Source organism: Aspergillus vadensis, assembly GCF_003184925.1.
Source record: "Aspergillus vadensis CBS 113365 unplaced genomic scaffold BO88scaffold_7, whole genome shotgun sequence".
NCBI lineage: Eukaryota > Fungi > Ascomycota > Eurotiomycetes > Eurotiales > Aspergillaceae > Aspergillus > Aspergillus vadensis.
Window position 1 is genome coordinate 965,980 of NW_020292045.1, and position 22,528 is coordinate 988,507.

Here is a 22,528-nt window from a genome sequence, read left to right on the forward strand (position 1 = left end):
TTTTTTTTCCTTTTTTCTTTTTCTTTTTTTCTTTTTCTTTTTCTATTTTTTCCAGAATACCAATACAAATTGTATATTCTGGTAGGGACCGTTTGGGGCTTTAGAAACATTGGAAGTGTCTGTTCAGCCGGTACTGTGCTAATCTCAAGCTTCTACAACGAAAAAAGAATGAGGATTTAGTTGGTCGGATTTTGATTCCATTGGGCGTCTAGGATGATCATTGAAAGGTGAAGTTCTCACTTCTTTTTCTGACTCCCCTGGCTTGGCATTTTGAATACGAATTAGGAAGAATGAATAAAGAAAAGTAATTCTCTGTCCTAACAAAGAGAAAAAAGATAAAATGAAAGGAGAAGAAAGCAAAAAGAAATGATTGCGCCTGGGAATTACTGTGCACCCCAGGGCCGGTATTTGATGCTTTCAAGTAACCCAAAGAACGGTATACAGTTCTCTTTGCCAATGTGGCGTCCTATAATATTCCTTAAACTTTCTCGGAGGCCTAATCATGCTGGTCATCAATACGAGATTATTCAGTGTCTCTATCTGAACGAAAGCTCTTCGAACCTTGACATGGCGTAATAGCCCCGACTATCAAAGACAGTGATCTTCCGCTCTCTTTGTTCGTTCAGATAACATAGTACCACGACGCTGCGCTTTAATCTTCAATGACATACCGATACATAAGGGAGACCCTTGAATTGCACCATCTTGTTTCTCTATTCCGCATGCTATTCTGGATCGATATAGAACCGCGTTTGCTTTCGATAGCAGAAAGAAGCGAAGTCTTCTTGGCTACACGGTGTTAAACTCCCCCATACTTCCCACCTTTTCTTTCCAGTTTTTCCCCTCATTGGACGCCCGGCTTTCGCTCAACTAGTACCCTCCACGACGAATCCTTTGGGCCTTGGTCTGTCATTTTCAACTCTCACTAAGACTTACTCAGAGGAGTCCTTGCACAAAGTGAATATGGCAGAAGAACAGAGGTAAGTCATGCGAAACGCTCAGGTGAGCTTGGGGCAAAACTTAACTTGAGTATGTCGAATCCAAAAGGAGGCTCGAAGCCCTAGCTAGGAGTTTGGAGGAACGTGAGAGGTATGTGAATATGAACAGTCGACTTGAGAATGTAAAGTTGAGGTCTGACAAACACATTAGGGCCATTGAAGGTGAACGAAGAGCCCTTGAACATGAACGGAGGGCCAATGAAGATGAACGAAGGGCCAATGAAGATGAACGAAGGGCCAATGAAGATGAACGAAGAGCCCTTGAAGCGGAACGAACAGCACTTGAAGAGAAAGCGAGAGCGGATGAAGAAAAGAGCAGGCATCGCGACGAGTTACTCCGAGATACGACGTTCATCGAATTGATTCGACAATGCCATGAGTCTCTTTCGAAGTCCATGACACTCGGAACCAAGTCTAAATGTACGAGAGGGCCACCACATGAGGCCACTGGCAAGGTCTGCCCGGATCGATTCGAGCACTGGTCAGAGGTTTCGCGCAAGCAGGATGATATATACAGTGCTGTTTGTAAATTTCTCGAGCCAACTGACAATGACGGAAAGCGCCTTTTTGATTCGATAGATTCCATCGAAGTCTCTGGGAAACATATAAAAAAGAATGAGATAACGAGTGAAAAGGATATAGAACTCTATGAGCGCTTTGCGGTGGAAAACCATGTTGTCAGCATCATTGCTGAGCTCAGCAAAATCCCTGCTGCCCGCGAATATTTCCACTTGAACTTTGAGGGTATCAAATACATGAACCACCTTTCCAATCTCAGATCATTCATGAAGGTTCTATGTAAGGAGAGAGGAGTTACACTGCCAATCACTTCCAAACCTGACTCAGTCTGCCTATGGTACGATGAGGAGGGAGAAAGGCTAGTCTTGACAGGGGAATATAAACCGCCCCACAAGTTACCCATGGATACCCTTCGCGCAGGCTTGAGGACGCATAACTTCTACGAGGAAATTGTTGGGAGCCATACTATCCCAACGGAAGAAACAGAAAGGATGAAATATAAGGCAGCCCGCCTGGCAGGCTCGGCGATAGTCCAGGAATATCATACAATGATATTGCTAGGGCTGGAGTACGGGTATGTGACCACTGGTTTGGGGATAGTTCTCCTGCGGGTGCCTTACGACAACCCACAAACTCTGCAATTCCACCTTTGCGAGCCCCATATGGAGGTCGATCAAGGGGGTGACAAGTGGTTCTTACGGCCTTTAACTGCTATTGCACGAGTGCTATGTTTAACACTCATGGGCTTTGGCTCGCAGCCCCGTGGCGTTGAATGGTCCGCTAAGACAAAGCCCACGTTGGAAACCTGGATCACAAGTTTTGACTTGACGTATATCAGTCAGAACAAAGGGGAACAAGCACCAAACGATCCTTCAGACAAAACATTCATCCCCCCCAGAAAGAGCAAAGTTGCGGCATCCGCAGGAAGAGGCAAAACTACCCGTTCACGAGCTCGCTGCAGCGAAAACCACATGAAATCCAAGCGAGAGGATACAACAGACCCTGATCCCGACTCAGCCCCAGGACAAAAACGCCGCTTGATGGATACCACATCTTCTGCATTACCTGCCATTGAGAAACGCTCAAAGCGTCCCAAATATGCAGGAGGTGGAGCCAAGAGTCGCCAGCGTCAGAGCCTACCATTCTGCACGCAAAATTGCCTCCGTGGCTTAAAGAAGCGTGGCAAACTGGACAAAGATTGTCCAAACTTCAAGCTCCACCAGGAGAATGGGTCAACCCATCACCGTACAAACACCCGTGGGTTGGCCAAGTTGATCAAGGCTGCAATAGATGAGTGTCTTGACCGTGCAGAACCGATGGGAGGCTGCGGCCTGTCTGGTGCACCGTTTAAACTCACCTGCGTCAGGTATGGGTATACTATTGTTGGCAAAGGTACCACCTGCTACCTTTGGCCCCAGTTGGAATGTGAAGCCGATATTTACCGAATGCTTGAGCCTGTACAGGGATCCGCAGTCCCAGTATATATCGGAAAGATTGACTTGCGCAGGATGTACTTTCTTCTCGGAGCGGGGCCTATCAGACACATGCTACTCATGGGATGGGGTGGAGAGAGTATTGACGAGGTCGAGGTCGACAGCCATATTTTACGACAAAGTGTAAATGATTCCGCTAAAGTTATCCAGTCTCTTGGCGTTCAACACCAAGACCTTGGATCAGGCAATATTCTCTGGAACTCGGAGCTGAGTCGGGCCATGATCATTGACTTTCATATGTGCACATTCGCCATGGAATTGGTCAGAAAGAAGCCAACGTGGCTCACTAACGAGAACTCCCAAATGGAAATGATCGAGCATGATCAGGAGCGCCGGCATTGTGAATACCATGGCGTATGCCTTCATCCCCCAGATGGAACATGTCCAAACGTATTGTTGGACATATATTAATACCACCTCTGCCAGCAGCATATGGGTCTCTTCTACGAGAGTTCATGTGGAAGAGAATTAGGATTGTCCGAATACCTGGTCATATGTCACTACGCGGGATTGTCGGGAGTTGAGTTGGCTTGCTTTGACTCCCTTTTTAAATGAGTCTAACAAAATGAATGAACGGCTTCCAATGTCGTACTGCGGAAGTCCAGTTTTGGCTTCACAACATGTCTTGTTACTTTGAGACAATCGTATTCTTTTTTTCCCCTCCTCCTGGGTGAATATCAAATAGCTGTTGGATATACAATCAGAATGCTTTTTCTATCCTCATTGTTCGAAGAAAAAAGGGGAGTGTAACCATTCCCACCCTAAGTCATTTCTCGTGCCTCAATTCTAGCCCCCATCACCTGCCCCTTCCTCTGTTACCAACGTCGAAATTTAGCGAGTGCCTAATACCGTCCCAACTTAGCCTAGTCCATAAGAATCCTACTATTGTCAACAATAATAATCCCCGGGAAGTCTCTCTCCCCGGCTTTTCTCCGGACGATTCAGACCCGCGGGGTACCGCGCAAATAGTACTGATTGGCCCGAGCAAGAACCAACTGGAGCCCTCCGCATTCGGCTCGACCCGCCTATGCGGAGGGATGAGCCAATGGACAATACATAACAAACGGTACTAGGGATTTTAGGGGTCTGGGCGCGAAGGTGTGGTTGGTAGGAATAAGACCTGATGACGAGGCGGTAGCTCGGGATTACTTTTTTTTTTCTTTTCTTTTTTTCTTTATTCCCCAAAGAAAGAGGGGCGGAATATAGCCTAAGTGGATTGGTCTGATTAAGTACTACACTGCATTATTTCCTTGGTATTACGGCTAAAGAGGGGGCTGATGACAGTAAGTAAGTAGCAGCCAATCGTGCTTTGTTTGCTCCTTCATGGCTGGCTTGCTTCCAGCCGTTCCGGATACGGATAGCCGGGCCTTTCCTTTCTGTCCGTCTTTCCCTCCCCTTTGGTATTAGGTTTCACCCGCGCCCCCCTTTGATATGGTTATGGCACTGTATGCTCGGCTCCACCACATGCGGCTGGCTTACGCCGAGGGAGGAGCCAGGGCCACATCGTCAGCATGGACCGCCTTCTCGGGAATCTTCTCGGTAGATTCAATCATCTCCCCGTGAAGCAGTGCCGTCAAGCCGATCTCGCGATCAATCTGTTGTCGGAGCGCCTCGTCTTCGGCTGCCATGCCCTCAGAGCCGAATAGTTCGTCCATCTCTTCTAGTGTGCGCCCCTTGGTTTCGGGAACGAAGAACCACACGTAGACCGCTCCGACCACGGTGATGCAGCCGAAGAAGATGAAGGTGCCGTAGGTGGAGGCGGCGATGAAGGGGGAGGTGGCTAGACCGACACCGAAGTTGTTGAGCTGGGAGTAGTCAGCATTAGTGTTTCTCTGAAAGAAGTGGTACTGGATCACTTACCCAGTTGCTGCTACCGCCGATACTGACGCCCTTGGCACGCATGCTGAGCGGGAAAACTTCGGATACCACGATCCATGCGCACGGACCTATTTGAAATAGTAAGCATTACTGTTAATGAGTGCGAGTTATTGATCGGATATCACGTACCCCATGAGTAGGCAAAGTTAATGATGAAGATCCACACGAATGCGACTGTCGCCCATCCTGCGCTCTTGTGCTCTCCAAATGTCCCCTCGTACGAGCCAATGAGACCCGCGCAGATGAAATGGCAGACTGCCATACCAACCGCACCGGCAAGTAGGATCTTCTTACGACCGATGTTGTCGACCCAGAGAACGGCAGGGATTGTGAAGACAAACTCGAAGATACCAGCAACACCGGTAGCCAAGAGGGATGTCGTATTTCCTCCCAATTCAAGGCCTTCGAAGACTTGAGGCGCGTAGTAGTTAATGGCATTGATTCCGTTCCATTGTTGGAAAAGCATGATCAAGCACTACAGATGTCAGTAATGAAGTATGTGAAGTTGGAGATGAGTCCTAGCATACCGCAACAGTGGTCCGCTTGAACAGTGACGGGTTTGTGATGAGCGAAAGGTAGTCGTGGAACCCAATCATGAAGTTACTCTTAAACGATCCATCCTGATATTGAGGGTACTTCTTCTTGGCAGTTTCCTCCTCAAACATCTTGAGCGACTTGATCTCCAAGTACTCGATGCGAACCAGAATGTCGTCGGTGGGGGCATCGCGAAGTCGGGCAAGAGTCTGCAAACATTCCTCGTCCCGTCCCTGGTTCATCAGATGACGAGGCGACTGAGGCATGAACAAAACCATTCCCGCAGCGAGGATCAGGGCCGGGAGGACTTGAATGCAAACGGGGATCTCCCAGGCCGCAATGGACTGTCCATCACCTGTCCCGCCAATGTAGTTGGTGCCGTAGCCAATCTGTCATAGTTAGCTTTTGATTTCAAAAAATATATAGATAGTATAACATACCCAGAAGCTGACCATGATACCGAAGGTAATGGAAAGCTGCTGCACGGCGACTAGAGAGCCACGAATTTCGGGGGGAGCCTAAATCGTCAACACTCGTGAACATGTACCGGGAAGGCGCTGTGTGACGTACCAGCTCTGCGTTATACAGAGGAACAATCATACTCAGATTACCCACTCCCAGACCGGTAACGAACCGACCGGCAAAAACATAGCCTGCGTTTTTCGTACAAGCCTGGACAATCACACCGACGCAGAAGATGACCACAGCAACAACGACAGTTTGACGACGACCCATGGCATCGGCGAGATAACCGTTCAATAGTGTACCGACCCACGCTCCCAATTCCAGAATGGATGTAAGCATACCCTGCTTAAGACCGGTTCGCGCTGCATATCCGTCGGTCTTTACCTGTTAGCGTGGGTGCGAGACGAGGTGAAGAGATGGCATACCGCTTTGATGAAGGAGTTCATTGTAAGAATCTCGGAGAACATTCCCTGGTTGTCTTCCAAGCCCGTTAGCCGGGTTTCGTTGTCAATAAGCCATATCAAACCTACATCCATAGACGAAACCACCCAGCGACGCGAAAAGAGCAATCGCAAAGGTCTTCTTGCTGCTCAGGAGCCCGCGCCATCCGACGCGATTGCCGGCGAGCTCAGCACGCTTGCCGGACACGGCCTCAGCGCCCGCACCCATACCCATATTGAAGGATGGTATGGACAGTCACGGTACAAACCCTGCAGACGACCGATGAAATGAACAGAGAACAGTGTAATTCACAAGATATGTGAGTGACAGAAAGTAAGAGAACGAAGACCAACGATCGTCATCTCGCGGGGAGCATGCGACATAAAAACAACCGGACCAGGACGCAACGCCTACCATTCGTCCCGTATAGCTATAGCTGCAGCATCATCCTTTCCTCGACTGCTTTTGTTTTTTTGTTTAGGCTATTCCAATTTGAAACTAGATCAATGTCGCTACTGGCCGACATCGATGTCATGCAATTTCACGAAGCGTGTCCCATAGCCCCATGATTGGGCATTCGATTTAGCCAGACTTCATCCATCGGTGCCAGACTAGCTAGGTCTGGTAAGGCGTGCTACAATCCTTTTACCCCAAGGATTTCATTCATCCCCGTGGGGCCAGTCGGATGCCATGGGGGCTATGATTAGGCATGGTTTGTCATCGGCGCAGGTTCGGCATTGTGGAGGTCGGATTGGATTATATCCGCCGGTTGGATACAAGCTTCGTGGCGGGCGGCCTGGCAATGGCTACGCCTGGCGGTGCTTGGCAAGCGCTAGCCGGGTGACACGGTTGAATGATGACATCAAGTACATAGGTTGGGACAGATAGGATATCGTGAAATGGTATGAAAGCAGCCAGTGGATTTTGCGGGGATGGAAGAAAAGAGGGGAACCATGGTAAGGGCGAGGGGGCACGACCACCACTGTCAATGGAAAAAGCGGAGGTAGAATATGGGGGAATGCACAGGACGGATCTGGAGAGCAGAAGAGACCAGACCATTCTCTGACAGGCAATGATGGTCAGATTTAGCCGGATTACCCCTACAACCACCAAACTTGCAGCCATCAGGCCGGCACAACAGCCGGAAGTCGGCCCATGGTTAGGACTGCTCTTTTTCTCACTGGCTGGTCATGAAAATACCCATCAACCGTTAGGCTCTGTTCTTAGACCACTGTCACGATGTGTGATCACAGGTTTGCCACGAGTTGAGCTTCTGCGACACGTGGAATATCACCTCACTACTACTACAGCCCATCCAGTGTCCAACGCTAAAAGCCCCTTGCGTCTCCCACTCTGCGCTGGCGTATGTCGGCCACCCAACCGATCAGCGCCTGATTCCGCTCGGTCGCTATTGCGGGGTTCATTTCACGCCGTGATTTTTGCTTCGCAGTCTACTGCTTGCTCGAGCCGGCATCCTTCGCGCGGCAGATGGCTCGGGCCACCGTCGAGAGAATCGGGGTTGCCAGGATATGAGACCACCGACCTCCTGGTCCCGGCCTATCCAGGTATTCAAGTCCGAAGCCAACAGCTGGTCGTGCCGTCAGCCGGGCCCACTTGTGACTCACGCGCCTTCCTTGACTTGGAGGTAACATTCAATCAAGCCGGATCCATGGATTTTTCTGTGGGTTGGTGGTCAGATTGCGAGAGATGTATGCGATACATGTTTTGATGGCCGAATAGTCGAGGTCACGGTGCCATGGGGAAAAGGGGGTCAGCTCGGGGATCCCCACGGGGATGCCGGTGAGTGAACACAGTTTAGGTAGCCTCGGTTACCCGCCGAGAAGGGACAAGCGAGTCCAGGTTAAAGTCATTCGCCTTTGGCGTCTCCGCTGCTTTAGTGCATTTCATTCGCCCAGTGTGCCATGCAAAGGAAGGTGAGACGGAGAAGTGTCGATGTTGGTCCGTCGTGAGAACGGTTGGCCTGATTTGACTTGCGGCTCCCACCACTCACTCTCAACACCATCAGTTCTGGCGTCATGCTTCTGGCGCCACCTGCTAGCTCACTTCTTTATTAAGAGACATTGAGTATTGATACCAGTCACTGGGTGCCCCACCAAGGCGTCTTGGTCAGGTCCGAGGCAATAAAATCTTCCAGTATTAGCATCCAGTACGCCTGAATAGTATGGTCTCGAAATAGATACGAGCGCGCAAGAATATTGCAGGAACACAGGTGCAATACCTGTTCTTTGTCCTTCACCGACTTACATTAAAACAGATTTATTCGACAAAGTAGCATCGTTTCCGTCGCATCTTCCTTCATAGGGAGTAACTGCTAGTCACCGCCGGGTTGTGAGGTTTTCCCCACTGCGGGTTTCCCTTCCCGGCCGATGCCCGCAGCACAACACAGTGAATAGCGAAAATGTGCAAATGATGTTCCAACAACCTAGATAGACCCTAATCTCATTTACAAGATGATCGCTCCGTGTACGTCATCAGCAGAAGCTGAGATGTCTAGAGTTTTCATTAGGGGGTGTATATTTTTGCTCGGGCATATTACCAGCGTACCAACTTCACCACTACAACGTCCCAACAGCACTAGTTCTAATGGCATTGGCCCTGCCAATTCGCACTTACTTCTGACCTATTACAGCATGGAATCTATATGGTCCTACCAAGTTTACAGTACATCAATCTCCACCTGCCTGTCCTCGGACTTAAGAAGGAGGGTGATTACAGCTCGACTTGCATAAAATGAACTTAGTCTGTGCACCATGGTCACATCAAGCTCATTCCATCGAGCTGTCTAAAAATCCGGAACCAATGCAGTCTATGCTAGTACATTTCGTGATATAGTTTGCGAGGCCGGCTTATGTCCGATATTGGAGCGATCAGCGGCCCAAGCGCCTTACCAGCAGTGACAGGAAGCAACTGGCACCGGAAATTGTCTTAAGCGTATAATGCCACACTACGTTCTCTGAAAATTCTCTTACTGCTAAATTGTGACGCTATTCAACTAATGTTAACTATCTTACTAGATCAGCATTGCGCACAGGAAAAATGTGGGAAATGAAATGGGATCATTTCTGGAAGGATACAGCTCATCGCCAACAAGAGCATTCAACTTCGAAGTATATTACTACTTCAATATATTTCCCTTTAGACAACCATCATTTCTATACATCATCCACGCACTAATGTTGGATCATGTGTCTGTGCCACGGGGAGGAACAGTGACACAACAAGAAGCCAGGGTGATCCTGCTATCTCCGCAGCAAGGTCCCATAGAAGTCAAATTTTCGAGGTCAAGCAGCTGCTCATGGATTCCGAACGTAGAGCGAACCAGGTGTTTGGGAGCTTCCATACGCCATTTTCCATGATTTTCTGGACAGCATTGACGACACAAACCAGATTACTGGCAGTTATTCCGGCCATCAGATGCATCATGTACTTTTGATGTCTTCGAAAATCCAGTCAGGCGCATTGCGGGCATTGTCACAGCTACATGGCCGTCTGAAGGTAGGACGGACCGAACGGAGCTGATGAACTTCTTGTTATATGGTAGTCATTCGCTAGGGAACCACTGTCTGAAGGTAGATAAGAGACCGGTATCTAAAGTATCAATTCCTTTGCAACATGATATGGTAAGTGACATGGAAAGTCTATATGTTTCATGTGCTAAAGTATTACACTACAGCAATATTATAAGGTTCTGACCGCTAGTGGGAAGCTGTCGAGAATAGACATCACGCCCTAGCCGTGCGCAATTTCCGAAGAAGGCGACAGATAGCCTACAACCCAAATGTGATGCTAGCTTTCGCAACATATGAATCATGGATACCATTAATGCTATTCTGATCGCTATAAATTTCATCTCTATCAAGTAATAATGTTCTACCTCATCGGCATGATAGTTAAGCTTCCCGTGAGCGCCGACCCGGCACACATGGTCACCCGTATCGACAGGGATGTTGATAGCTGGGATTGCCAACTCACAAACACCAGTTCAACCCCAGCAAATGCAAGCCAATTGCATCCAAGCTATAAGCGCCCTCAAGTCAACAAAAGCCTCAACAGCAAATGTCGCGATTTTGCGAACTTGCCATCCGGTTTCCCACCTTGAGAAAACCTCTCTCTGCGCGAAACATACACCATCCAGGCAGAACCTAAAAGCCTCACTCTAGCCAACATGCCCAAATACGCTGTTTTAGGCTCAACCGGCAAGTGCGGCACCGCACTCCTCAATATCCTCATGAAGCGACCGGACGCACACATCAACGCATACTGCCGCGACAAAGCGAAACTCTTACGTCTCATGCCCGAGGTCTCTGAGAACCAAGACAAGATAACCATATTCGAGGGCAGTATCCACGATGAAGAGCTTCTGGGTGCTTGTATGTACGACTGCCGCGCCATCTTTCTTGTTGTGTCTACAAACGACAACCTCCCAGGCTGTCGGTTGGGACAGGACACGGCCACGACGGTCATTAGCGCCTTACAAGCTCTGAATCAAGCACCAAAAATTGCGTTACTATCGTCTGCATCACTGGACGAACAGCTATCGCGCCATGTCCCGGTATTACTTAAGCAGATACTACTCCGCTCCGCCTCGTTCGTGTATGACGATCTCGTCAAAACGGAAGGTATCCTGCGCAAGGAAGCGGCATGGCTGACTACTATCTTCGTCAAGCCTGGCGCACTGTCGGTGGATGTACAGCGCGGGCATGCGCTAAGTTTCACTGAGGAGAATGGCCCGCTGTCGTATTTGGATCTGGCGGCTGGGATGCTTGAGGCGGTGGATGATCCAGATGGGCGCTATGATATGCGCAATGTTTGTGTTGTGAATACGAATGGCAGGGCGAAGTTTCCGTGGGGCACACCTATGTGTATCCTGATGGGGCTGGTGAGACATTACTTTCCGTTTTTGCATCCGTATTTGCCGTCTACGGGGCCTGCTTAGTGTCATGGTCTCTACAGGGGCCGTTGGAGGTTGGTTTCGTATGATTTAGCGCAAGAGATATCAGGTTCAAAGAAAAGAATATAAAGGCATATTAACAAGTACATAACCGATAAGCAAAGTCATATTCATCACATATCATAGGTCCCAACGATACCCACAATGATTGACGCACCAGCCATCCACCAACTCGCCACACCAAAAGCACCCGAAATATCCTGCTTGAAAACAGTCCACAGTACCCCAAAAAGCAAACTTGGAGGGAAGAAGCCCAATGCGAGAATCCACCAAATCTTCGCCCAGTTCCAGTCTTCCTTGTAAAAGATACCCCATGCCTCGGTAGGATTTATGTACTCATTCTGCAGCTTCCCACATGCCCGTTTCGGAAGTTGTTGAACAATCAAGGTGCTATTTGGGGCAATGTACTGAGGGTTGTTGAAGAAGTCCATCATGAGTCGTGGGCCGATAGGTGGGGAAAGCTTTGGAGGAACCGGACGACAGTCGTATTCCTTTCCTTTAGGGAGGACAAGTTGCTCGGGAGGCACGCAGACACAAGGTCTGCCCGTTTCGCAGATTTCTTCGTGGCATCGAACATCGATGTAGCGGCTTCCGCCATAGGCAAACTGGTGCGTGGTAAGCATATGAGGAGTGCCGGGGAAGGTCTGCTTACCTTCATGAAATGAATACTATGCAGGGTTTTCAGAGACCATATGGGTCTTAGTCGTCCTCGGTGCTCATGGTAGATACGGCGTAGTGTGTAAAACAACTGCCTATCATCTGCTACGCCTATGATAGACTTTTGGCGTAGCTCTACTGCATATCTGCTTTTTTCAAGACATGACAGGAGAAGTGGAGGATGAGAGACCATTTCACCCAGTTCAACATCCGTTTGGCTGTCGCTAGTGGGTATAATATTCGAGCCTTGTAATTGATTCGTAAATCTACTCGAGGGAGAGTGTTGCATCTGTGATGCGCTCGAAGTTGAATTACAGGAAGAGGTGGAGCTTGTTGTGACTTGCTGACTACCACCATTCATATCAGCAGTTGTGACATATGCTGATGACCTTAAGAATGCCTTCATGTCTTCCAAAGCACCTGGCACATGCTCGACATAATCATCATACAGCCATTTGTCCCGACCCTGTGAGACGTCAATCGCGAAAGACACCGGCTTGTGGTTATAGGTGTTGATTACTTACATTCTTCCATCTGATCCGTGTGTAGCCTCGTCGAGTCTCGCTTTCTCTTAGGCCGATACGAGACAGAATTGTCAGTGTTCCATGGTAGGTCTTGGATAGCAAAGATGGAGTAGGTGATGGGCCTTCAGGTAAGGTTTCAGCAGTCATGATCTGCAATTCCGGGGCATTGTCGACGTATTCCTTCGGCGTTATGGCTCTCAAGGGGGTTTCATCTTCCAACAAACGCAATTCATTATGCACCGCTGTACCCCCACCACGATACCCCGTCTCATCCGCGGAATATAAGGCACGGGTCAGAAGAGAATCCTTTTGTTTGCTATACCCATCCAAGTGCCGCGAAATGACAGTATCTTGGTGGCTGCCGAGTCCAGATAACTCAGGAGATTTAGTCATATAACCAACCAACCCGCTTGACAGTTGATGGTCTGGCCTCCTCACACACGGTTCCGCTTGGACAGTATCAGCGCCTGCATACTGATAGGTGGGTTCTCCTTCCAGCGGCCGATTCAAGGATATTAATCTTTCGATATCTGGAAGCTGACTGTCTGACGGGACATAAGCAAAGGCTTGCATTTGACGGATGTATTCCTGTTCTCTCTTCGCTCTCCACTGCCGGACTGATTCTAAAGTGTTCCCCAGGCTGTAGCGACTTCTAAACTGTCGAGGCTTGGCGGATACCGTACTTGCGACGCTGTTTTACATCAGTAGATAATTCGGCTAGATTGAAGATTACGTTTGTTCGAACTCTATTGGTCTTGGATTAGAGACGACACGTAGCGAGGGATATTGGTCATCTTGATTGCCGTTTCGTATCGATCCTAATGTGTGCGAGATACCGTCGGACGCAGGTGGGGCTTGGTCGAGGGCTGTAGGGCTAGCTGCACGTTCGGTACTGCGTTCCATGGCCTCATCGGTGGCCATATATGTCAGAGACTGAAGATATAGTTTCCTGAGTACTCACTCTTCGTTTGATGGGCCTGTGGCTGTCTCTGCAACCCGAAATTCGGAAACATTGCTCGGATTTGAAGGCATGGCCTGAAGTGTCAACCAAGTTGATGGTGTCTCAATCTGGAAGGCGTTGTTGGCTAAGTATCATACCAATCAATCGCGAAATTGAAAGCTAGCACTGTTCAAGGATTGGTGCAATCAGGTGAATCAAGCTCTTAAAACACTTGAGCATAATAATAAGTGAAGAAAGATTTGTGGAAATGAGGATGAGGGAGAGTTGCAAAAAATAGGTGAAATAGGTGAATGGGGGCGTTGATTGGGCTGCATCGAGGCGGTGCTTGGACAGCTACTTATTCTCGCCCAATAATCATCCATCTGCTCCCGCGTACGATGTGGCGGAGCGCCTACAGGAAGAATCGAGGATTACAAGGGCCCGTCTGGTTGTCAATTCGCAAATCGCATCAGATGATTACTCCAGGAGGGCGGTTAAACCTTCTGCCAATCTGGGCCCTCCCGCTTTCCCCGGTCGCTGTGCTTTACGCTGTATACTTGCACTGAAAACTTCACTGGTGTTAAATGCAAAAGACATGTCAGCACGTGCGTGGCTTTATATAAACTTCCTAGTGAGGCATCACTATCTTAGTACATACAAGAAATCTCAGGTCCTGGGTCCTAGATCAATTTATCCTACTGGCTTCTTCCTTTCCAATCCGGGATACTGCTAGTTAGACCACCATTATGACACCAAAGGGATGAGTATAAGCTCCATGGTACTGAACATGGCTATTAGTGAATCCTTTTCGCGCGAGACTAGGTATCATGGTCTGGATAAAGGGGTTGCTATGATGGCCTCTTTCTAGATACCCTTCACATTCAATAGGATGTGTGGAACGGCTGCAATCAGGCGTCCTTCTCGCGACTTCCTGAAGCATGCGATGCACTGACTTGTCTGCCTAGCCCCGCTGTATCTTGCCCACTATGTTCCACGTATTTTGTAACAAAACAACTGCAAGGAAGGTCCTCAGTCTCCGTATCAACATCCATTAGGTTATCACCCAGTGCTGAGCTAGTCGAGAGCTCAGTATCATCCGACTGTGTCTGACCTTGAGCCACTAGCTGATTAGAAGGAACAGAACTGGTCGATGCATCGCCATGGTCACTGTCCAGATCAGAGGCGGTCATAATTCTGCGTTGTTTTAGGAACTCATACACGCACATGAGGTCGTAGAGTGTATACTCTTGCCCTTCGGGAAAATATGGGTTCGAACCCTGCTTTATGTTAGCAATCTCAATGCTGACGATCATGCTAAACTTACATTGTCTGACCTGACTAGCATATACTCAGGGGGCAAGTCGCTCTCAGCTAGTCCTAGACTTGCAAGCATCGCCAATATCCGCCGGTACATGTCGTCTCCTCCAAGCTGGGTTTCCATTGTGCCGGGTGAGATTATGTCGGTATACTTGTGTCGCAATCACGTAGAAAGCACTCTGCATAGTTGGCCATGATGTATTTATAGAGATATACTCGTAATAATGGTCGAGGAGGACCTTCATGCAGTTTTCTCTTACTTGACATCCCGTCCAGAGGTGGCATATGTAACTCTGCTTTTGGATTTATTTGTTCTCTGTTGGGAGCATGAATCGGAGGTTCCCGAGTATGCAGAATCTGACTCGCTTTGACCCGACGAGGAGCGCCACAGCTCTTGAGCAGATTTATAGACTGGGAGTTTATATTCTGTACGCTATAATTTTGCACTGAGATGTGAGGCGCTAGCGAGTTAGATGCCGGTATTTTGCGTGTCGGCAACTGTGCTACATGACGTGGAAGTGAAATATTACATTTTGATCATACTAGTACTTTCGGCTTCTTCCCTAGAAGTAAAATACGCCATTCACAATCCCCGAATACAGAAGTATATGGTTACATGACATAATAACATATACTGTACAGGCAAAAGTTTGATGAATACAAGTAATCTGCTCTTATTTTCCCGAGTGACCGTGAGACACAGTAAACCGTTGAGTTATTATATCTAATGGACAAATCAGAGCTTATTACAACCACGTAATAAGACCAGTGCTCATGTCACTCCACCGGCAATGGCAAGAGTGAACCGGGTATTTTTGGAGCACTATTCTCGGGAAAGCGCATCTCAGGTCTTTTGCCTGTCACACAGAAACGGCGTTGTTCTTGCTCCATTTACACTTCCGACGCATCTAACATGCATCATGCGGTGTGTGATCAACTTTGTACTACTTTTAAGCATTCGTGCCGTCCATGACACCTTTATTACTACTCGTACTGCAACCGTTGTTTTCTCCATTCCCGGATAATAACATTTTGAGCGAGTCATATGCAAGATCAATCGCATTCTCGAGCTACACAGGGAGTTTTCTGGACACAAAATCCCTCAAAACCTGTTACCTATCCGTATACCCGACGCAGTACAGCTCAGGCCTGGCGCCTCACCCTCACAGACGCATTCGCGGCAGCGGAACCTCCCATCACACTCCCAACAAACACATTGAAATTATAATACTTGCTCCGATCGGCCACGTCCAGACCACCCTTCCCACTCAGAATAGCCTGTCCATTCCGACTAACCTGGAACGTCTGCGCCCCTATGCCCATTGTCACATTCGTCGTAACAATGCCAGCGGGCACATCAACTTTGACAGGCGCGTAGGACCCACTCGTTACTGTCAATGTAGCAGGACTACTCAACATTGTCGATACAAAGATACTATCACTAAGCATCTGGAATCCATTCGGCGCAGGCATATTATCCTCGGGACAGTTCACCCCCTTTGGCGTGGGCCGATACCAGTACACCAGCCCTTCCTGAGTGATGGTGGGCTTGCTATCTCCAGCTTTGTATGCGGCGATGTAAGGCTTGTAGAGGTCGCGCCAGGCGTCGTGAGGCATGCCCTTCGCCCATTTGGAAGAGCCATCATCGCTGTGGTTGGCGCTGTAAGGGCCGATATAGTGGGATTCGCCGTAGTCTGGCATATATGTTATTCTACTAGTTATCTTCGGAATAGAGTGGGCTATCTACTTACCGTTCCATGAGATTATTTCGACAAGACTTGGCTTCATGGTTAGCAGCTGCTCCCAACGCAGGGTGGGTAGGTTCTCGCATATGAACACCCAGTTCTTGCTGTTGAAGTGCGTAGCAAACCATGGTGAAACCGCTAACAGACCTCAGCATGGCACAGTGTATTTTGTTGAGGAGCAACTCACGCGCCATATACGTCGTGCCTGCGAGATCCTTGATGAACCGGTCATCCCAGATTGTTGTCATTGGCCCTTTGATGATGCTGTTGCCCCCGTCTGTCGGCCATGCGTACCATGAAAACGCTCCATCAGCGCCCCGCTGGGCATTGCTGGACGAAGCAGCAGGATCCTGGAGGTTAGGCACGGCATGGATAGGATGAGAGGTAGCTTGCTTGACGGGGCTCCAGTTGAAGCTGTCCCCGACGAAGGTGCTCACGACTGCGCCGCCGCGGTATTGCATCTGTGCTGGGTGGCTCGCGTATTGTTGCATGTAAGCGGTGATCTTGGCGGTGTCGCCGTTGCTCCAGTAGGCGAAGTCGAACGAGATGAATACTTTGAAGTTGACTTGCTGGGCAGCTTGGTATGCGAGTGCGAGCTGCGTCGGGGTGTACTTGTCAATGCTGGCACAATTTAGTGCGAATGCATCAATCCCGATGGCTTGCGCGGCTTTCATGTCGGTGATCCAGTCTTCCAGTTGATAGTTCTCGACGATGCCGACCTATCATAGTTAGCATTGGATATCCCGGAAGCTCAGTACGGTGACTGTCCACGGACCATGAAATGGGCGAAGACATATTTGGGCTCAGCCTGGGGCTCGGTGAGTCCGACATCGAGAGCCGGGGCTCCCAAGACTGGATTAAGAATGCTTGCCGCAATGGCAGCAAGAACGACAAGAGATTTCGCCAGCATCTTTGATAAGAATGAGCATATAATTTTCTGTCGATAAGGTATGATTGTAGCATCTCAACAAACCCGTTAAAATGCCTGGGACTCCGATTTTTATATGCCGGACTTCCTCACAAATCACCAGGCGCCTGTTACCATTCACCACTTTCTAGGCATCCTACCCCGTGCCTGAAGATTCATACCCCAGGCGGAGAATAAACCCCATTGTAGGCTTCTTCCGAGCGCAACTCTACAACAGTAACTTCCCGCTCGGAAAATAATTAAGGTTGTGTTATGCATCGAGCGTTGTATTACCTGCAGTGGCAAGTAACTACCCGAAGCCTTTGTGTAATTTCTCCTCTGGGGTTAGTATAGGTAGTACACCGGGCGCATCCACCCTAACGCAGGTTGCACTCGGGACTTTGCGTCCACTTGGGGTTGCTTGGAGGGCTCCTGACCTGATCACATTCATTGGTTTCAACGGTCATGGCCGATGGGGTTGGTCAACTTCTACAATGTGTTGGGATATGATGGGGAAGGCTATTGGGGAAGAAGGTGACATATTGTAGACCGAGGAGGGGCTGTCACTGTCCAGAGTCTATCCCAGGCAGTATCAAGTAGGGCCTGTTTAATATAGACCAAGATCGTAGTCCAATCACTAGCCTTGCTACAGTGAATGTTGATACATAGTGGCCTAAGGAGCTTTCGACATACATCCGCTCTGGGTGTCAGTAGTCTCCTCTTTGACCCCGATACCCCGGAGGTTAGCTGCTTCGATCGAGTGAAAGTTTGATAGCAATGACCTATTAACTATAATCTTGGTAAAGAGTCGAGAGTGAGAATGAAGCACCTAAAATTATAGGATGCTGCGTTACATTGACCTGGATCTTTGTGGTTGATTAGTACTATTGAGTGTTCGATACTCAACAATTGTTTACTAAGTGTGACGTGTTTATTAGTGTAATGTATCTAGTTAAAAGGTTGTAGTATACAGAAAAGAAAAGAGCGTTTTTTGACAATAGAACAATCTATACTCAGGCTGTGTGGCAATACAGGAAATAGTGCGTGGAATTCATCGAATGGGCGGATGGGCAAATTGAGTGGTGTAGTCTGATCACGTGATTGGGCCATCACATTCGCCAATTCCTGAAGATTCTAAGTAGTGTCAAAAAACACTGTCATAACCTCCTATCATGGCTAACACGTATGATTATCAAGTTCGGCTGGCACCGATTAACTGAGACGCAGAAAAGAGGTGGTGTCAGGTACCGTAGTATAGATGCCTAATGAGGAAGGCCTGCCTGCGGCCGGAACAAGGTCGGCCCGCAATCCGAGCTCCTTCCTGGAAACTCCCAGCCTCCCCTCTTGGCACCTTCCCTCCCTAGCCTCTCTGGCCATTTCATATCTCGCGTTCTCCTCCCACCACCATCCCCACCATCACCACCATCATCGCCAGCGTCACCAGCATCACCAGCATCGCCAGAATCGTCATCCTTCCCCTCGGTCCCATCATCATCATCTTTCTGTGGTAAAGGAAGTACGTGTTTCTTGCTGTCCTCGCCGCCAGTCCTGCCATTCCTGTGTTTTCATAGGACTCTCCGATCTCACTTTGTGACTTCGGATTGGGCATGTGCTCGTGACCAGGCCGCAAGAGCACGTACCAGTTTACTACTATCGTTGCCTCCATCACCTTTCATCCTCATTTATGCGAGTCAGGGCTGCTCAACGTCGCTCCAAAGCCCGGGTGGTCCTACCCTACTCTTATCGTTGCCTCCATCATCTTGCATCCTCATTTGCTGCGAGTCAGGGCTGCTCAACGTCGCTCTAAAGCCCGGGTGGGAGGGTAACTCGATTTTTCGAGGGTATATCGAACAGCTAAGGCTGTAGCACAATGACTACGACTTCGCAAAACCCGACCGCGGTCTTGAAAAAGGCTGTTCTTGTTCATGCGCCCGATTTCGATGTTTCCTGCCGTGCCCGCCTTCGTATTATTCACGATCAAGCTGCTAACCAAGGATGCATCTTTCTTTCGATCACTGCAGATCTGGCTAACCTGAGCGGCAAATCACAGGTACTGACTTTGAATATTCCTCCAGAAAGTGTTGAACAATGTGCTTTAGCTCGACAAAGCAATAATGAACTCTGTTCCTCCCACTTCGTCTCCATGCTCCCGGCGCCTGTTACCAATCTTTCGGCTGTCTCTACACTGAGTCTGAGCCTGGGTGCGACAGGCATTGTTCTTTGTCCATCTGGACTGGATTATATAAGCCCAGCTAGACCAGGCGACCTTGATATTCATTCGTTCGCGAAAATTTGTCAATCCAAATCTCTATACCTACACTTCTCCAGACGACAATTTGTGAGTAAAGAACTTGATAAGCTGGAAATCTTCTCCCGAGCCCTACGCACAAAGAGTCTTCAAACAGTGTCTCTTGACCACTCTCGCCATGGCATGATCCAGAGAGATTGGCGTGTTTTTAATTTGTCGCCCAATCCACCCCCATATCGTCAAGAGCTCGTGTCCGAGCAGTTGGAGCAGGTGGATCCACCCCTATACTGTGAGGAGTCCGTGTCAGAGCAGGTAGTTAGAAAACGGCAGAGAGGTATTTTTCATCCTACCATCTTAGGTGCTCTGTCGTTCAGTAGTTTAATCATAGTATCTAGACCCATGGTCGGTGTCATCTCATGATGAAAGCCGGAAGAGGGTACTCCTTCAAGCCCCTCCACTGATAGGCTCTCCCACCGAAGTAAATACGCCGAGTACTCGCTCCCCTTCACCATCCTCCATTCGCCCAACCATCTTTCACCGTGCTTCATCTCCTGGCGACCCAGTGTCTAAGAAACTTGCGCGTCTAGAGCATGAGCTCCGTGGTGTTTCCGATGACCTGATTTGCGAACTATTAATTCGATCCGGACGAGGACATCTGCTGGCCCTACCAAAGAACGTAGACCGTGGCCTACCATGCGAAGCTCAGAAAGTCCGTTCTACTGAGATTGAAATGGTTGAGCATCGCCTCAAACGATATGTCGATGAAATGATTGAGCGCCGCCTCAAATCCGGCATACTGGACGAAGTTATCGATAGTGCTGCAAGCGAGTGTCGCGATCAGATTTATGATGAATGCAAAACCAACCAAGCCGAATTTCGCGAACAAGTCGACGATGGTAACTCCGAGATACGCAACACAACCATGGAATGTTTGAAGGAAATAAACGAACAGGCACAAAGGCACATGCATGAATTAGAAGAGCAAGCACAACAGTGTATGAATGATATCGAGGATCAGGCAGTTGAAGTTGAGATGTCTGCGAAGAAAGGTATGGCGGAGCTCAGGCGCTGGTTCAGTACCCCTGCTCAGTCCTTACCTGAAACCATGTCAAAACCTAGCCGTGAGATAGATACTACTGCCAGGCGCAGTTCCATTTAGACTCGGTATTGGGTTCATAATGTATTATTATCTTCTGGCAATCACTTGGTCATTGGTTCACAAGAAAGGGGTGTAAGCAGTAAAATCTAGCTATAGTAGTCCCAGTCAAACGGCAAAGCATACCCAGTTGGACCATGATGCCCCCAATATCTCAATAGATAGCTGAATAGATCCACCCCTTGACTCATTGCCATTCATTTTTTAATAGAAAGGACTCAAGCCTAGATATGAAAGTCGAGTACGCTCTTAGTCACATCATAACGCAATACTACGCTCGCCGTGAGCCCCGGCCGTTTAGGCGGCCTCGCCCTACAGGTCCTCCAGCGTACCGTGGCCGACCATTCTGCGTGCAAACGTTCTGTGGTCCGAAAGTGATTCGTGGGGGACGCCCACCGGCCCACCGCGTCCGGGCGACCGTCTCGCACGGCCAACTGGTCAACGCTGACTGCAAGAGGGTCTAAGGGATGCCAAATCACTAAACAAAAGACCTTTGATTTCAATTGACTGATCTGTACTTTCAATCATTGCCAGAATGCCACGATATTGTCTACCACATGCCACATCTCAGATAAACATCCATCCATTGCTATCGACTTGACCGGACGATAAAAAATTTATCTCGGTACATAGCATATAACTTCCATTACAAATATTACTTCAAGTTGCGATCCCTTCTTCGGAATCACAAAAACCAGCATCCCTAGCTCATGTCTCAAGTCTTGAATCTTGTGTAAGTATCGTGAAAAGCTCGATTTACATTGAAGCTTGAGTTAAGACAAGCAATTTTAATCTTCTAGGTTGAACCTATAGTTCTAAGTATAGATGAAAACCCATTTTTCCTCAGCCCTCAAGCTGAAAAGTTCAGGCAGATTTATGATATTGTTTGCAAAGCTCTTTATATGCAGGTGCGACTTCCCCATGACATCGTCTGATAATGCGGTGTGTTCACAATTTGCTACTGGAGTTCATCTCTCTACTAAGCTCAACACTCAGCACCTTGTTTCACATACAAAAGTGACACGGATTCTATATATCTTTCTTACCTGTCTTCTCTCACGGCACTTTACTAACCTCGTTAGGTCCATACGAGAGAGGCTCGAGACACATTTCGAGCCCAGCCATCTTAAGATAAGTATAGAAGCTTCTCCAACCCGGCAAATTATAAGTCCACACACGTCGCCATTGCGCGTACACTCACTCGAATATAGATGCCGTTTGTCTGTCGATCATGATGGAGAATGCGATCTGTCCCGCGATGGTACGACATCATCTCTCCACGAGAATACTTTCGATCTCCGCGTGCGTCGCAAGCTGAGAACGACGGGAAGGACAATTATTAACATGCCTTCTTCATTCCCGTCTGACCCTATAAATAAAGGGGATCCGTTTAGACTGTATGGCATGATCGCTCTTCATATAAGTATATTAGAGTGATTACCAGTCACTAATTTATGCATATTAAGCATTTCCACACACCCCTCGGATCCGAAAATCATCTCGCGTCTAATTCCGGCATGGCCAAAGCTCATGGACCTTCGTTAACAGATCAAATAATCGGGGATATTAGCTCTGCATCCTGACCACCAACCACCGACCAGCTAATGCCCACCCACTGGTGGCAAAGGCTTTTCATCATTAAACACAACGGACATTTGGGTGGGAACAATTTAAGCTAGATTAGGCCAAGCTTCACGCCTTGGCAGGGGCAAGGACACGGCTTGAACCCTCGTT

The 22,528-nt window shown here is 48.6% G+C and overlaps 8 protein-coding genes across 8 annotated transcripts; 4 read left to right on the top strand and 4 right to left on the bottom strand.

Annotated features, from left to right (window-relative positions):
• Positions 1 to 1,099: 1,099 nt before the first annotated feature.
• Positions 1,100 to 3,421, top strand: BO88DRAFT_480182 (uncharacterized protein; the record flags this gene model as incomplete). The annotated part of the gene is made up of 1 exon (XM_025712119.1): positions 1,100 to 3,421. The coding sequence occupies one exon, from the start codon at positions 1,100 to 1,102 to the stop codon at positions 3,419 to 3,421; it is 2,322 nt and encodes a 773-aa protein (XP_025564616.1).
• A 1,001-nt stretch (positions 3,422 to 4,422) lies between these two features.
• BO88DRAFT_362893 (putative MFS monosaccharide transporter) lies at positions 4,423 to 6,562 on the bottom strand (the record flags this gene model as incomplete). Its single annotated transcript, XM_025703929.1, has 8 exons — positions 4,423 to 4,815; positions 4,871 to 4,956; positions 5,018 to 5,363; positions 5,416 to 5,811; positions 5,863 to 5,940; positions 5,993 to 6,265; positions 6,313 to 6,365; positions 6,418 to 6,562. 8 exons carry the CDS (start codon positions 6,560 to 6,562, stop codon positions 4,486 to 4,488), a joined length of 1,707 nt encoding a protein of 568 aa, XP_025564617.1. The 3' UTR covers positions 4,423 to 4,485.
• A 285-nt stretch (positions 6,563 to 6,847) lies between these two features.
• On the top strand, positions 6,848 to 8,476 carry BO88DRAFT_442874 (uncharacterized protein). Its single transcript, XM_025709988.1, has 5 exons — positions 6,848 to 7,202; positions 7,639 to 7,877; positions 7,903 to 7,973; positions 8,104 to 8,188; positions 8,259 to 8,476. Exons 1-5 carry the CDS (start codon positions 7,019 to 7,021, stop codon positions 8,316 to 8,318), a joined length of 639 nt encoding a protein of 212 aa, XP_025564618.1. The 5' UTR covers positions 6,848 to 7,018; the 3' UTR covers positions 8,319 to 8,476.
• Positions 8,477 to 10,389: 1,913 nt separating this feature from the next.
• tpcG (oxidoreductase tpcG) lies at positions 10,390 to 11,285 on the top strand (the record flags this gene model as incomplete). The annotated part of the gene is made up of 1 exon (XM_025712120.1): positions 10,390 to 11,285. Exon 1 carries the CDS (start codon positions 10,515 to 10,517, stop codon positions 11,283 to 11,285), a length of 771 nt encoding a protein of 256 aa, XP_025564619.1. The 5' UTR covers positions 10,390 to 10,514.
• A 128-nt stretch (positions 11,286 to 11,413) lies between these two features.
• BO88DRAFT_480193 (uncharacterized protein) lies at positions 11,414 to 13,402 on the bottom strand (the record flags this gene model as incomplete). Its single annotated transcript, XM_025712121.1, has 5 exons — positions 11,414 to 11,905; positions 11,953 to 12,423; positions 12,482 to 12,603; positions 12,772 to 13,172; positions 13,215 to 13,402. 5 exons carry the CDS (start codon positions 13,400 to 13,402, stop codon positions 11,414 to 11,416), a joined length of 1,674 nt encoding a protein of 557 aa, XP_025564620.1.
• Positions 13,403 to 14,329: 927 nt separating this feature from the next.
• On the bottom strand, positions 14,330 to 14,862 carry BO88DRAFT_424371 (uncharacterized protein; the record flags this gene model as incomplete). The annotated part of the gene is made up of 2 exons (XM_025708732.1): positions 14,330 to 14,698; positions 14,746 to 14,862. 2 exons carry the CDS (start codon positions 14,860 to 14,862, stop codon positions 14,330 to 14,332), a joined length of 486 nt encoding a protein of 161 aa, XP_025564621.1.
• A 1,019-nt stretch (positions 14,863 to 15,881) lies between these two features.
• Positions 15,882 to 17,393, bottom strand: BO88DRAFT_480199 (glycoside hydrolase family 71 protein; the record flags this gene model as incomplete). Its single annotated transcript, XM_025712122.1, has 4 exons — positions 15,882 to 16,432; positions 16,490 to 16,621; positions 16,671 to 17,202; positions 17,259 to 17,393. 4 exons carry the CDS (start codon positions 17,391 to 17,393, stop codon positions 15,882 to 15,884), a joined length of 1,350 nt encoding a protein of 449 aa, XP_025564622.1.
• Positions 17,394 to 19,260: 1,867 nt separating this feature from the next.
• Positions 19,261 to 20,962, top strand: BO88DRAFT_385810 (uncharacterized protein; the record flags this gene model as incomplete). Its single annotated transcript, XM_025704756.1, has 2 exons — positions 19,261 to 19,996; positions 20,034 to 20,962. The coding sequence occupies 2 exons, from the start codon at positions 19,261 to 19,263 to the stop codon at positions 20,795 to 20,797; spliced, it is 1,500 nt and encodes a 499-aa protein (XP_025564623.1). The 3' UTR covers positions 20,798 to 20,962.
• Positions 20,963 to 22,528: the final 1,566 nt, after the last annotated feature.

Bases quoted from the DNA above. Each gene is read 5' to 3' on its own strand.
- BO88DRAFT_442874 (XM_025709988.1), top strand. From the start codon at position 7,019: ATGGGGGCTATGATTAGGCATGGTTTGTCATCGGCGCAGGTTCGGCAT. The intron at 7,878-7,902 runs GTCCCGGCCTAT...CAGGTATTCAAG, and splicing joins ATGAGACCACCGACCTCCTG to TCCGAAGCCAACAGCTGGTC. The intron at 7,974-8,103 runs GTAACATTCAAT...AAAGGGGGTCAG, and splicing joins GCGCCTTCCTTGACTTGGAG to CTCGGGGATCCCCACGGGGA.